Source organism: Marmota flaviventris, chromosome 19, assembly GCF_047511675.1.
Source record: "Marmota flaviventris isolate mMarFla1 chromosome 19, mMarFla1.hap1, whole genome shotgun sequence".
NCBI classification, from domain to species: domain Eukaryota; kingdom Metazoa; phylum Chordata; class Mammalia; order Rodentia; family Sciuridae; genus Marmota; species Marmota flaviventris.
Genome location: NC_092516.1, coordinates 21036768 through 21050489, shown reverse-complemented (window position 1 = coordinate 21050489; position 13722 = coordinate 21036768). Strand labels below are relative to the sequence as shown.

The following is a 13722-nucleotide window of genomic DNA, read 5'->3' as shown; positions in this document are numbered from 1 at the left end:
GCTTCCGGCAGCGAGTAGCCGTGATTGGTGGATCCTGGGAGAGGGGCGGGTCACCGGGCAATTCGAATGGGAGAGGCGGGCCCGAAGGAGGGAGTGGAATGGTTGCTGGGTCCTCCTCGCTGCTGAGGCGACGCGAGATGGCGGCGGCTACCTCAGGTATACAGACCCGACAAGGTCTGGAGCTTTATGGGGTAATGCGTCAAAGTCTGGCTTGGGCTCCCTGGATTGCCAGGAAGAGTCCTTGATGGCGCAGGGACCGGGAGAGAGAGAAAGCGGGAGTGGGGGTTGCGAGCGTCAGGCCCTGGTCCTCTCTGCTTCCTGCTTACGGCTCGGGTCAATAGACCCGACCTAGACCTAACTGCTTGGGTTTGAACCTGGAGCATTTTTCCTTTTTTGAGCTTCAACTTCTTTGTCTGAAAAATAGGAACAACGACCCCATCCTTGGGGGTTACTTGAGTAATCAAGGGAAAAGTGGCTAACGCTGTGATCGTAAGGACAAGAAGGAAGGGGTTGGTCGTCTGAGGAGAACGTTTCTGTGCAGGACATGGTGTTTGGGTGCAGAGAGATCCCTGGAGATGCAGGCGAGCTGGTTGAGGTTCGCACCAGGCTGCAGCTAGTTGTGAGTTAACAGCACAAAATGAGCCGAGATCACAGAAAAGGGAATTAAAAGACTGTTTCCTTTCCCTCTAATCCTGGAAGTGAATGCTGTTTTTGTTTTGTTTTTTTTTGGGGGGACCGGGGATTGAACTCGGAGGTACTTGACTGCAGAGCCACATGCTAGCCCTATTTTGTATTTATTTAGAGAGCTGTTCAGCGCCTCACTTTTGTTGAGGCTGGCTTTGATCTCGCGATCCTCCTGTCGCAGCCTCCCAAGCTGCTGGGATTACAGGCGTGCACCACCGCGCCCAGCGTGAATGCTGTTTTAGGGTTGAAAGACTGTTAGGATATTTAGAAACGTGTATACAAGTATTTGTTTACATGTTCCTCTCCTCTCTTCTGATCCGTGATTATGGTGGATACTAGAGCAAATTATTTGAGCTTCTTACAGTTTGTCAGGGAAACAAAGGTATTTAGGAGAGTGTCTAACACAGGTTGAGCTGTTGCTGTGCTCCAGGCACAGTTGTAAGCATTTTATGGTGATGAACCATTTAATGCTCACACAGTGTTACTGTTTTTGTCCTTGTTTCTGACATGAGGAAACTGCAGCATAAGTGGGTTAAATGACTTGCTCAGAGTTAACAAAACTAGTAAGTGTGGGTGGGGTCTGAATTCACACTCAGGCAATTTGATTCTAGGGTCTCTGCCTCTAACCATTATGCCCAAGTACCTGCTGTTCCTGTCTGGGCAATACTTCCCTTCACCCTTCTTAAACCTATTGTGTCTGATACTTAATAGATATTAAAATACTTGAATTGCTTTTTCCCTAGAGAGCTTTCAGTCTGTTTCAGTAGTAACATGAACAGATGTACTATGAGAGATATGTATAAACTGCTACAGATAGTGTGGAATCTGTAATAAACCCTTGGGTATTCTGTTCTGGGAGGGCTTCATTAAAGAGTTTAGTTTTGGGGGGGAGGGCAGTACTGGGGATAGAATCCAGGGCCTTGAACATGCTAAGTAAGTGCTCTACCACTGAGCTACATTTACAGCCTTTTTTGTTTTATTTTTTAATTTGTTTTTGAGGCAGGGTCTAAGCTGCCCAGGCTGGCTTCAAACTTGTAATCCTTCTGCCTCAGCCTCCTAAATATAAGGGATTACAGGTGCCCCACTAAAGATGTGATGTGATATTTGAAGTGAGTGTCAAAGGTTGAATAGTAGTTTGCTAAGTATTTATAAGAAAAGAGCACCAAGTATTATTTGTAATGTAAAGAAGGCCAAAGACATTCTTTTGGCTCAGTCTCCTCATGCATAAAGGAGAGAAGAGTTAAGTTGATGAAACTTGGGAATTGTAGGAGAGGAGAAAATTAAAAGAAGTACTAGCATCAACCAATCTCAGAGTTGTTTTTATGATGAGAGAGAGAGATTCTTGTACTGTAAGCAGTTCTTAACATGTGCCTCGCCTTCACCCCTAGATTGTGAGCTCTGGGGCAGGGATAGCAGTGAGACATTTTAATGATGAAAATGTGAAATGAACAAGCCAGATTATCCAATCTTAATTTCTTCAGCAAGTGCTCCCGAGAACCTATTCTGTGCCAGGCATCGGGAATAGAAAGGAGAGCAGGGGAAAACCCGACAGCTACATAGCAAAGAATTATCTAGCCCATAATGTCAATGATGAGAGACCGTGGTCTAGAAAGAGGATAAATATTTAAGAATGGCCAAGGAGTGAACTAAGAGGTAGTAAGAAAACCAGAGGAGTGGATGGCATGGTGAGAGAATAGTGTGTCTCCAAAGAATATTGAATACTGCTGGGCAGTCAGATCGGATTGGGACTGAAGGTGTCTACTGTATCTTGTGGTAGAGAGGTATTGGTGACACTGCTGAATAATAAGGGCAGAAGCAAGTTGCAGGGGTTGAAGTGTAAGTAGCAAGAACATATAATAATTATAATAATGACAGCTAACTTTTATTGAGTACTTGACTGCTAGGCACTTTGCTAAACATGTACATTTTTACTTTGAATCAATCTTATGTGGATAGTTACTGTTATTATTTTTATAAAGAGAAACTGAACTTTGGGGTGGTTAAGTAACCTTTCCAAGATGACACAGCTAATAGGTAGAACTTGCCTCTGACTCAAAGTCCCACAGGGATACAAAGATGGAAGGGACTGAGGAGGGATTCACATATAGACTTTGAAGTTAGACTTTCATTTGAAGCTGTTACTTGCTAGCTGTTGAACATGGGCAAATATATTAACCTCTCTATTCTGAGGTTTCCTTATTTGGAAAATGGGAATGGGGGATGAATATAAAATAAGACAACTGAGCTTTTTTTAAAAATTATTATTATTTTAGTTGTAGATTGACACAACTCCTTCCTCCCTCCCTCCCCTCCCCTCCCTCCCCTCCCTCCCTCTGAGGATCAAACCCAGTGCCTCAAATGTGGGAGGCAAGCACTCTACCACTGAACTATAGCCCCAGCCTCAAAAACTGAGGGTTTTTTTGTTTTTGTTTTTGTTTTTTAATCAAGTACCAGATGTTGTTTTAAGCACTTTCATGAATTACTTTCTCCCCTAACAACCCATGAATAGGTATTTTTAATTTATTCTCATTATATGATTAAGGAAATTGAGGCACAGAAATGAAAAATTGTCTCCCTAGGTTATTCAATTTGTTGAACCCAGGCCATTGTACCTTGAATAATGAATCTCCTGACTACATGCTAATCACTGTACTGGCATTTTGCAATTATTCCTTTAAATTCTCATAAAATCCTTACACCCCCCACCTCTGTTTTCTTGTTAGTTTTCTTAATGTTATTGGTGATTGAGCCCAGGAGTACTCTACCACTGAGCTATATCCCCAGCTGTTTTTATTTTGAGACAGAGTCTTACCAAGTTTCACCAGGCTATCCTCAAATTTGTGATCTTCTTGTCTCAGTCTTCTGAGTAGCTGGGATTATAGGCATATGCCACTGCGCCTGACCAGAACTAGAATTTAAACACAGCTGTCTGACCAAAATCTATACTCTTCCTCATTGTGGACTTGACTTCTTCTTATATGGATCACTGAGCTTCCCTAAGTGTATCTTTTCTTTCTCTATTCTCTCAAAAAAATCACACAGGAGGCTATTGCACACATTTTTGACAAGACAGCAAAGCTCTTTGCACCTCAATTTTGTATCTGCACACATGCAATTGAAGGTTTTTACCTGTTGCCTCTCGACTTTCAGGATTGCCACAAGGAACAAACGAGGACTAGATAGCCAAGTGCTTTGTGAACCGTGCAGTGGAAACAGAGTTACTGACCCCATTTGTCAGATGAAGAAACAGAAGGCTAGTTTTTCAAACAGGCCATCTACTTATGGGCATGCCTTACTTATGTATAAAATTTTTTTCCAGGGGTAATGATGACTGCATACACCAACCATTCTTTTGCCTTCTTAGGGGCCTCTGGCTCTGGGCAACCAGCTGCTACCACCAGGAAGGAAGAGAAATTCAGAGTTGATAAGAGCTTTCCATGGTAGTACATAAAAAGGAGTCAATATGGCATCCTTGTTAAAAACAGAATTTTGGGAGTGAAGAGATCTAGGTTTGAATTCTGCTACTAGCTATCAGCTTTACTATTCTATCCTCCAACATAAAATAGAGTAATACCCTCTTCAGATTTGTCACTGTGTTTTCTAATGATAAAAATAATTCATAATTGCTATTTTTTCCTCAAATAACTTAGATTTAATCATCGGAAGCAAGTGATGAAAAGCTTATGAGAGAGAAGAATTATATATCAGTACCTTTTTCAGACTAAACTAGGACAGAAGGGGACTAGGGGCTGCTCTTCAACCTGATTCCTTCCAAAGAAAGACATTCACAATGTTGTTGGTTTTTTTTTTTTTTTAAATGTCAGTGATACAGCATTACAGAAGTAAGTACCATTAAAAAAAATAAATAAATAAACCCACATAATCATCCACCAGGAGAAAACCTCTATTAATAGTTTAGGGAGACATGTGAGTATATTATAACCTCAGATAAGAAATAGAGACCCAGATGGATGCAGTGTCACACGCCTGTAATCCTAGCAGCTGGAGAGGTTAAGGCAGGAGGATTTCAAGTTCAAGGCCAGCCTCAGCAACTTACTGAGACCTGTCTCAAAAGATAAAAAGGGCTGGGGATATAGCTCAACGATAATGTACCTCTGGGTTAAATCCTCAATACCATAAAAAAAAAAAAAATTACAGAGAACTTAAGACTGTTTTTAGGTGGGCTCAGATGTCAAATTTGTTTGTTTCTTTTTTTCTTCTGCTTTTTTAATTTTCCATTACTGGAGGTACTGAGCTATATCCCCAGCCTGGATATTGTTTTATTCTTTAGAACAACCCTGTGAAGTACTAGTCTACTACACCTTGACAATTCAACATTAGCCCCAACAGCAAGAGTGCCTAGGAATTTCTTAAGAAATGTAAAATCTCAGGTTTGATCCCCAGCACCTCAGAAAAAAAGAAAAAGAAATGCAAAATCTCAGGCATCACCTTATGGACTGAAGCCAAATTTGAATTTTAACAAGGAAATATGGGTTATTTATATACACAGTATAGTTTGAGAAGCCTCTGCACCTCAGTGAACTTGTAGAGAGGGCAGGAACTGGGCCTGAGCTTGTGGGGGTGGGGGGCACCCACAGCACAACCAAGCATGGAAAGAGTTTTCCTCTAAGTGAGCTGTGGTCCCCAGCAAAGTTGGTCTCTGTTTCCTCTGTGTTACCACCATACTTTATGTTTATACCTTCTCTTCTCCAGGAGCTGGTCGCTGTCGGCTAAGCAAGATGGGGTCTGGCCGGCGCCCACCTCCAGCTCGAGTAAGGGTGGCTGTGCGGCTGCGGCCATTTGTGGATGGAACATCTGGAACAAGTGAAACCCCCTGTGTGCGAGGCATAGATAGCTGCTCTCTTGAGGTTGCCAACTGGAGGAACTACCAAGAGACTCTAAAATACCAGTAAGGTTCAGGCTACTCCTCCTTCCTCTCCTAGGCCTGATCATATCACTTTCCTAGTCAGTTTCTTAGATCTGTCTCCCTAGGATCCTGCTCCCTCCTCAGCACAGCTTTGTTCTCTAAACCTTCATTTGTTTATTCAGGAAATGTTCATGGATGCACATGCTAACAGGGAAAGACTGGAGGGTGAATCTGACATATATTACTATTCATTCTTATAGGGGAAACTGGCACAAATGGAGGAAGAAATAGCAAAGGGGAGCAGGGGATCCTTGAGTAGGGTTTGGGGGATATGAGGATATGAGAATATAGGCCAACCAAGGTACAGCTGGGCAGTATCAGAGAGGATCACGCAGATTTGGGAAATGGAACTCATAAAGGCAACTACTTGAAAATTCCATTGGGGATTCAAAGTTCAAACTCCTTGGCCTGTAGGGGTGGTAAGCCTATAGGTCAAATCTGACAAGGAGTCTTTATGTAAAGTTTTATCACTTATTTACATATTGTCCTAGTTGCTTTGGACAACAGTCACAGAGTTAAGTGGTTGTGAAAGGAACCACATGGCCCATAAAGTCTAAAATATTTATTGTCTGGCTCTTTACAGAAGTTTGCTGTCTCCTATTCTAGGCCCTTAATAATTTGGCTTAAGTTTCTTTACAGGCATATCCTGTCAATATGTACTAAATGTAAGTAGTCTAAACCATAGCCTCTCTGCCAGGGCAAGTAAATGAGCTGCAGGTGTGTGTTCAGTCAATTCCTAAACAGCATCCTCTTAAGTACCCCTACAAATACTATTCTATATGTGCTGCCATATGAAACAGATGGGAAGCTGAGCCCTTTCACATCATGTCTTGTCTATGTGCTACTCTTTATACTTAAATTTATTTATTTATTTTTGTACCAGGGTTTAGACCCAAGAGTGTTCAACCACTGAGCCATATCCCCATCCCTTTAAAAAAAATTTTTTTTTTTTTTTTTTTGGTGGTGGTGGTGGTGGTGCTGGGGATTGAACTTAGAACCTCATGCATGCTAGGCTACTACTGAGCTACATACCCAGCTCCAATTTTTTAAAATTTTGAGACAGGGTCTTACCAGATTGCTTACAGCCCTGTTAAGTTGCTGAGGCTGACTTTGAAACTGTGGTCTCCTGCCTTAGCTTCCCAAGCTGCTGGGATTACAAACCTGTGCCACTATGCCCGGTAAATTTCTTTCTCTTCTGGCAAAATCTTCCTTCAGTAGAATTAATTAACTCCCAGTATGATTTTTGTTTTCTGTTTCATAGCAAAGTATGGGTATTTGTCTATCCCACTAGATTGCAAAATCCCAAGAGTAGCAACATCAGATTTATTTCAGTTTTTCTAACCCAATACAAAGACTGGGAAACAGGAGCTCTTCAGTGGATGCTTTTAAGGTCTTTGAGCTAAAAAAAAAAAAAAAAAAAGGGACATAGATTTTCTTTTTAATCTAAAATCAGTATGCTCTGGTTCTGGGTGTTATCAGAACACCCTGTTAAAACTTCTTTCTTCCTGCCTACAGATTTGATGCCTTCTATGGGGAGAAGAGCTCTCAGCAGGACATCTATGCAGGCTCAGTGCAGCCCATCCTGAGGCACTTGCTAGAAGGACAGAATGCCAGTGTGCTTGCCTATGGACCTACTGGGGCAGGTGAGGGAGCCAGAGGGGAACAGCTGTGGGTCAGAAAGGGCTAAGGAAACAGGGAAACCTCTTAGCTTCCTCCACTCTTTCCCCAGGGAAGACTCACACAATGCTGGGTAGCCCAGAGCTACCTGGAGTGATTCCCCGGGCTCTCGTGGACCTCCTACAGATGACAAGGGAGGAAGGTGCTGAGGGCCGGCCATGGGCCCTCTCTGTTACTATGTCCTACTTAGAGATCTACCAGGAAAAGGTGAGGCTTGTCGCTGGTTGGGGAGGGAAGAAACAAAGAGCCAAGACAGGGTTCTAGACTGTGAAGCTCTACTCTGGTCAGAGTAGCAGATTACATAACTTTGAGAATCCAACAGAGAAAAGGAGACTGGTCCCCAAGAAATAAGAAGCCTGTGCATGGAGAATTGGCCCTACCTATTACTCCTCAGGTATTAGACCTCTTGGACCCTGCATCAGGAGACCTGGTGATCCGAGAAGACTGTAGAGGAAACATCCTGATTCCAGGCCTCACACAGAAACCCATCACTAGCTTTGCTGATTTTGAGCGGCACTTCCTGCCAGCCAGTAGAAATCGGACTGTAGGAGCCACCCGTCTCAACCAGCGTTCTTCCCGCAGTCATGCCGTGCTCCTGGTTAAGGTGAGAGCCATTGACAAAGGGGAGGCCCTGGGAAGCTCTGGAAGCCTGAGCTAAGCTTACTGCCCTTACTCTTCCCCTTCAGGTGGATCAGAGGGAACGTTTGGCCCCATTTCGGCAGCGGGAGGGAAAACTCTATCTGATTGATTTGGCTGGCTCAGAGGACAACCGGCGCACAGGCAACCAGGGTCTACGGCTCAAAGAGAGTGGAGCCATCAACACCTCCCTGTTTGTACTGGGCAAGGTGGTGGATGCGCTGAACCAGGGCCTCCCTCGTGTACCCTACCGGGACAGCAAGCTTACTCGCCTGTTGCAGGTCAGGCCCAGAAGGGACCAGGAAAGGAGGTTCTTAGGCCTGCTGGGGTTTGGGGGAATAGTAGTAAAGGAACGGGAAGGCTAAGATTCTGACCCATCTACTCTAATCCCCATCTGTCAGGACTCTCTGGGTGGCTCTGCCCACAGCATACTCATTGCCAACATTGCCCCTGAGAGACGCTTCTACCTAGATACAGTCTCTGCACTCAACTTTGCTGCTAGGTCCAAGGAGGTCATCAACCGGCCTTTCACCAATGAGAGCCTACAGCTTCATGGTGAGGACTAGAGGATGCAAGAGTGGAAAGGCCAGGTCTGGACAGGTAGGGAAGTTTGCTGAAGCCACACTTCACCCCTCTTACACCTTGCCCCAATCTTTTAGTCTTGGCACCTGTTAAGCCGTCTCAGAAAGAACTGCTAGGCCCATCAGAGGTGAAGCAAGCCCAAGGTTCTGAGGAAGAGGAGATTAGAAGCCCTGAGCCCACAGTAGCTCCAGTCTCTGCCTCCCAGAAACTCAGGTGAGAAGTGATGCCCTTGGATGTACCCCCATTCCTGCTGGGTCTCAGCTGCAGAATAGCAGTGGGTTTATCTTGTCAGATCCTTGAGCAAAGATAGCTGTGAACTTGTTCCTCTCCCAGTGAATTCACACAAAATCATACTCTGTTGAAATACTGAAGTGCTCAGATCAGTCTATTCTTGGTGCCACTGCCTTGGGAACTACGGAAGCCTCTTTCTTGGGCTTATGGCCCCCTCCCTTTCCATTTTCCAGTCCCTTTACATGACTGCAGCAAAACTTCAAATTTGGGGGCAACTGTTTGAAGGATGAGCAGTTTTACTTTTTGTTCAAGAATAATCAATGAGATTTTTCAGGTTCAGAGAATGAGAGCAAAGCAAAGGAGATAAGATGAAGACAGATGCCTCACTGAGACTTCTCAGTCTGTGTGTTAGGGGCAAGCCTCTCCAGAACTCTCTAGGGAACTAGTTGCTATCTACCCTCCCCATTTCTGATTGTCCTATCTCATGCCCAATATATACCAATTCTGAGATCACTTCTGTTCAGTGGCCTTGGATTCTCTCTGACACTTAACCTTTCCTGATCCCAAGGAGCCACTTTGCCTCATTTTGACCCCTAGCCCAAATAGAGCCTCTCTATGTAAGTGCTAAGACTACTGAACAGAGGTGACCTAAGAATGCCAAGGATCACTGCACACCTCAGGGAGCAGTTATAGTTGAGGAAGATGCTACACACAAAAGGTGCTTGCTTATTCACAGTCCCATCTCTCAATCTTGTCCTTCCCAAGCTATATGTTAGCATTTCCCTCCCCTATGTGCATAGACTTAGAGAAACTTACACAAGTGTATTATATGAACAGGAAGGTTGTCTCCCAAATAGATACTCTGGTAAGGGGAGGCTCAGAGATGTAGCACATCATAGTAAGACCTGAGGTCTCACTTTTCAAAAGGGGTAAGTAAGATGGGAAAGTTAGCGTATGATGCCAGGTATGTAGTACAGAGAGTAAGCTGCTTGTTCTGTGAAAGCAAAGAAGGAAGAAATAACTTTTAGCGTTTGCCCCCATGTATTGTGATCCTCGTCTTCTAAGGCATTTGCACATTAAGAACAGGATATAGTCTCTGTCCTTGATGAGCTAGTCCTTAGTGTAGTAAAGAAGATGAACAATCAATCTGAACATCATAGGAAAGGCAGCATCAGACTAACTTTGAAAGATAACTCAGGTCAGAAGTGACAGATGAGGAGTGATATTCCAGGCAGAAATGAGTGATAGACATCTCTGTGCTCAGCCAGGACTGAAGATAGGCCTTTCTTGCTTCCCACATGATAAAGGCTTGGCATTTGAGGTTTTTAGGGGCTCTTATAGCCCTGCTAAAGATGACTTCCGCCTGAGTCCTTGCTGTCACCTATTATGATCTCTTTACTTATTAGACAGCGCCTCCAGGGCAGGGCACTGTCATAGATCTCTAATACCTGGCACTCTAGTGTTCATTAAATGATTGTTCTTAACTGACATCTCTTCGAGGTTACTTTGCCTAATGAAAACATTATAGTCAGGCTGGATGACTTGTTCAGGATTGTCTAGCAACTAAACATCAGGGTTCTGGAATCACAGATACACCAAATTAAGCCACAAGAAGAATCTTATTGCTGGAAAAAGTAATGAGAAAGGCGGGAGAATGGGGAATAACTTCTTTGACTGCTCAGCCCCCTGCAGAAGCTAAGCAGCATGGATCCAGCCATGCTGGAACGCCTCCTGAGCCTGGACCGCCTGCTGGGTTCCCACGGGACCCAAGGGACCCCTCTGCTGAATACCCCAAAGCGGGAGCGGATGGTGCTCATTAAGACAGTGGAGGAGAAGGACTTGGAGATTGAGGTAAGTTTTTAATGTGTGTGATAATAATAATGTGTGTATGTGTGTTTTAATAATTATTTTCTAAGCCTTTATTTTTATGTGGTGCCTCACACATGCTAGGCAAGCATTCTACCACTGAGCCACAACCCTAGCCCTGGGCTAGGGTTTTTAATGGCCTTGAGAAGTGATCCCAGGATCTCCAGACAGGGCAGGACACTCAGGCTAGACTAGAGTCCAGTTTTCACTCTCAACTGAAAGTTCTTAGACTTCTGCTTGAATATCCTTAATATGATTGAACTTTGAAAAAAACAACTTTGATGAGATGTGAGGAGGTAAGAGGAAAATATTCCAAAGAGATTTTACATTGTATTTCCTAAAACCCAGCTCACATTAAGTGAGGACCCTATTTGAACAGTCTTCCCTTCAGTATTTACAGTCTTGTTCCACCTCTGGATCATTTGAAAGCCATTAATTATTTTAGGCCCAGTTGTCTCCTGGTAGCTTCTTCTTTTCGATTTCTGCCTCCTCTTCCTAATCTGCTGCTCTGGGGTGGGGTCTAGTTCATATATTTTCCTGAACCTTTCCAATAGAGGCTTAAGATGAAGCAAAAAGAACTGGAGGCCAAGGTGCTGGCTCAGGAGGCCTCAGACGCAAAGGAGAAGGAGAACTGCTCTCTCACAATGCTCCGACCCCTTCCCCGTCGCACAGTCACAACAGCAAAACCCCTGAAAAAGGCTGTGGTGATGCCCCTACAACTCAGTAAGTTGGATCTAGGGGCCAGATAACTGCAATCCCATAAGGAAGGAGTAGCCACCATGTCATTCATGTCTTTCCAGCATATACTGGCCTCAGGGAGGGCTGGGGAGGATCTGAAGCAGTGCTGGGTGCTTTGCCTTCACGTGTTTAGTACATTGGGTTGAGAGGTTAGTGTGATAATATAAGACTAACTGAGGTTACTTTCCAATACAGAAATAAGGTCATGTGGTAACCCAACAAATGGTTAACCAGGGTGGAAGAGAACTGGGCAATCAGATGGGAGAACCTGGTGGCTTCCAGCAGAGGGGGGGAAGTGGCCTCTGCCCTGATTCCAATTCACAATTCCTGTTTTCAGTTCAGGAACAGGCAGCATCCCCAAGTGCTGAGATCCATATCCTAAAGAAGAAAGGCCAGAAGAGAAAGGTAAGACTAGCTGGAGGTTTAGGATGCACATCAAATCTAACAGAGGTAAAGGGGAGTGAGCTGTAGGGGGCAGAGCACTGGCCTTGAAATTATACATCCTGGCTGATACCTTCCAGCTTGTTTACCCTGTGTGTGGTGATGGTACCTGTTAAGGCAGTTAAGAGTGAAATGCAACAATGTTGATGTCCCTATCATATTGGTTGACAGGTGGCAGGTTTTTTTCCTTCTGAATGGTTCCCTCCCTCATTCAGCTGCTGATTATGTGTAGCCTTGCTCCTGCCCTCTACATACTTAGGAGCCCACTTACAGGAATATGACCTAAGGTCGCAAGAAACTCAAACACACACAAGCTCCTGTGCCCAAAATGAAACACCACTAGAACTACCCACAAACAGAGAGGACTATGAGGAGGTGTTTATTTATGGCTTTCTCCCATGCATTCTTCCAGCAGTAAAGGAAAGATCATTCTTGCTTTGTGCTTTACATTCACTAATTTCATTGGATCACCAGAATTCTGAGAAAGGTGCTGGTATCACCATTCTTAAAAATTGACTAAAATAAGAAGTAGATTAGGGAAGGATTTTTGGTCAGACACTTGACTGGAGAGAAGAGGCTGGAGAGGGCGGGGAGGTAGCTGCTGCTAGGCTCCTAGTCTTGGCAGAGTCCAAAGCGCTTTGCTGCTGTTTCTGTCACTCACCTCCCCTTGCCTCATAGCTGGAGTCCTTGGATGCCTCAGAGACCCAGGAGAAGGCTGAGGACTGCTGGGAGCTACAGATCAGCCCAGAGCTGCTGGCCCATGGGCGCCAAAAAATACTTGATCTGCTGAACGAAGGCTCAGCTCGGGATCTGCGCAGCCTGCAGCGCATTGGCCAGAAGAAGGCCCAGCTCATCGTGGGCTGGAGGGAGCTCCATGGCCCCTTTACTCAGGTAACAACCCTGGGTGGGCAGCTGAGTTGGGGGTGGGGCAAGGTGGGCGGTGGCCCCCAGGCCTCTTTCGCCATCGCTATTGCCCTGCCAGGTGGAGGACCTGGAACGCGTGGAGGGCATCTCCGGGAAACAGATGGAGTCGTTCCTGAAGGTAATCTGGCAATGTGGACACACACACACACACACACACACACACACGCGCGCGCGCGCTCTCCCTGGCCTCTGCTCTGCCCCTAGGCGCTAACGTTGCTGTCCCCTTCTTTCCTGTGTTGCAGGCGAACATCCTGGGCCTGGCCGCCGGCCAGCGCTGTGGTCCCTCCTGACAGCCAACTCCTCACGCTGCCTTTTATATATATATATATAATTTTAAGTCCTTGTATCACCGCGTGTTGTAAATACAGCTTTTCCTCCCGTGCTTCAGCCTGGTTTTTTGGGGGGAGGGGGGCTGAGGTATAATTGCCCTTGGGGTCGGACGGGAGCGGTGCCGGCAAACTTCTTTGGACGCCATCTTCAGGAAGCCACGAACCAGGACGGGCTTGTAAATAAACCGCTGGAATGAGGAGGGGAGTGGACGGTGGCCGAAAAGAAACAAAAAGCTTAAGCGAAAGCCAGAGGATGCCGACCGTTAGACGGGCGCGCGCCTAAGTTGGCTCCGCCCCATCCGTACCCCGGCGCGCGCTCCCCTGTTCTCCCGCTCAGCAACGACAGCGGTGCTGTGTGCGCGTGCGCGCGAAATAACGGCCGCTGGCGCAGGGAGGTGGGGGGGGTGGAATCGTTGAAGGGGGGTAAGAGAAGCCGCCCTGTCTCCCGCGCGCCCACCACCTGCACCATCGTCAGCCAATCAGCAGCCGTCTCAGGGGTCTCGCGCTTGGGGCGACTTGGGCTGCCGGGTGGCTCCCCCGTCCCTCCTCCCGCCAGAGTCCCTCCCGAGCCTCCCCCCTCCCGCTGGCCTCGCGCGCGCTCGCGCTCGCGCCCGCTCCAGCCTCTTGTGTGTCCTCGCGCCCCCCGCCCGCCCTCCCCGCGCGCAGTGTGCTCCGCTCCCCCCACCC

At 46.0% G+C, this 13722-nt stretch overlaps 1 protein-coding gene across 2 annotated transcripts; it reads left to right on the top strand.

The window, feature by feature from the left end:
- The first annotated feature begins 17 nt into the window (after positions 1 to 17).
- Positions 18 to 13088, top strand: Kif22 (kinesin family member 22). Of its 2 annotated transcripts, XM_027948687.2 has the most exons (14): positions 18 to 156; positions 5398 to 5593; positions 7127 to 7254; positions 7341 to 7495; positions 7683 to 7892; positions 7975 to 8205; positions 8326 to 8479; positions 8584 to 8719; positions 10420 to 10588; positions 11158 to 11326; positions 11679 to 11746; positions 12461 to 12673; positions 12765 to 12824; positions 12949 to 13088. In XM_027948687.2, exons 1-14 carry the CDS (start codon positions 99 to 101, stop codon positions 12994 to 12996), a joined length of 1995 nt encoding a protein of 664 aa, XP_027804488.1. In that variant the 5' UTR covers positions 18 to 98; the 3' UTR covers positions 12997 to 13088. The 2 variants fall into 2 exon arrangements, with proteins under 2 accessions (XP_027804488.1, XP_027804487.2); XM_027948686.2 differs by having other exon boundaries at positions 37 to 156; positions 12461 to 12824.
- Positions 13089 to 13722: the final 634 nt, after the last annotated feature.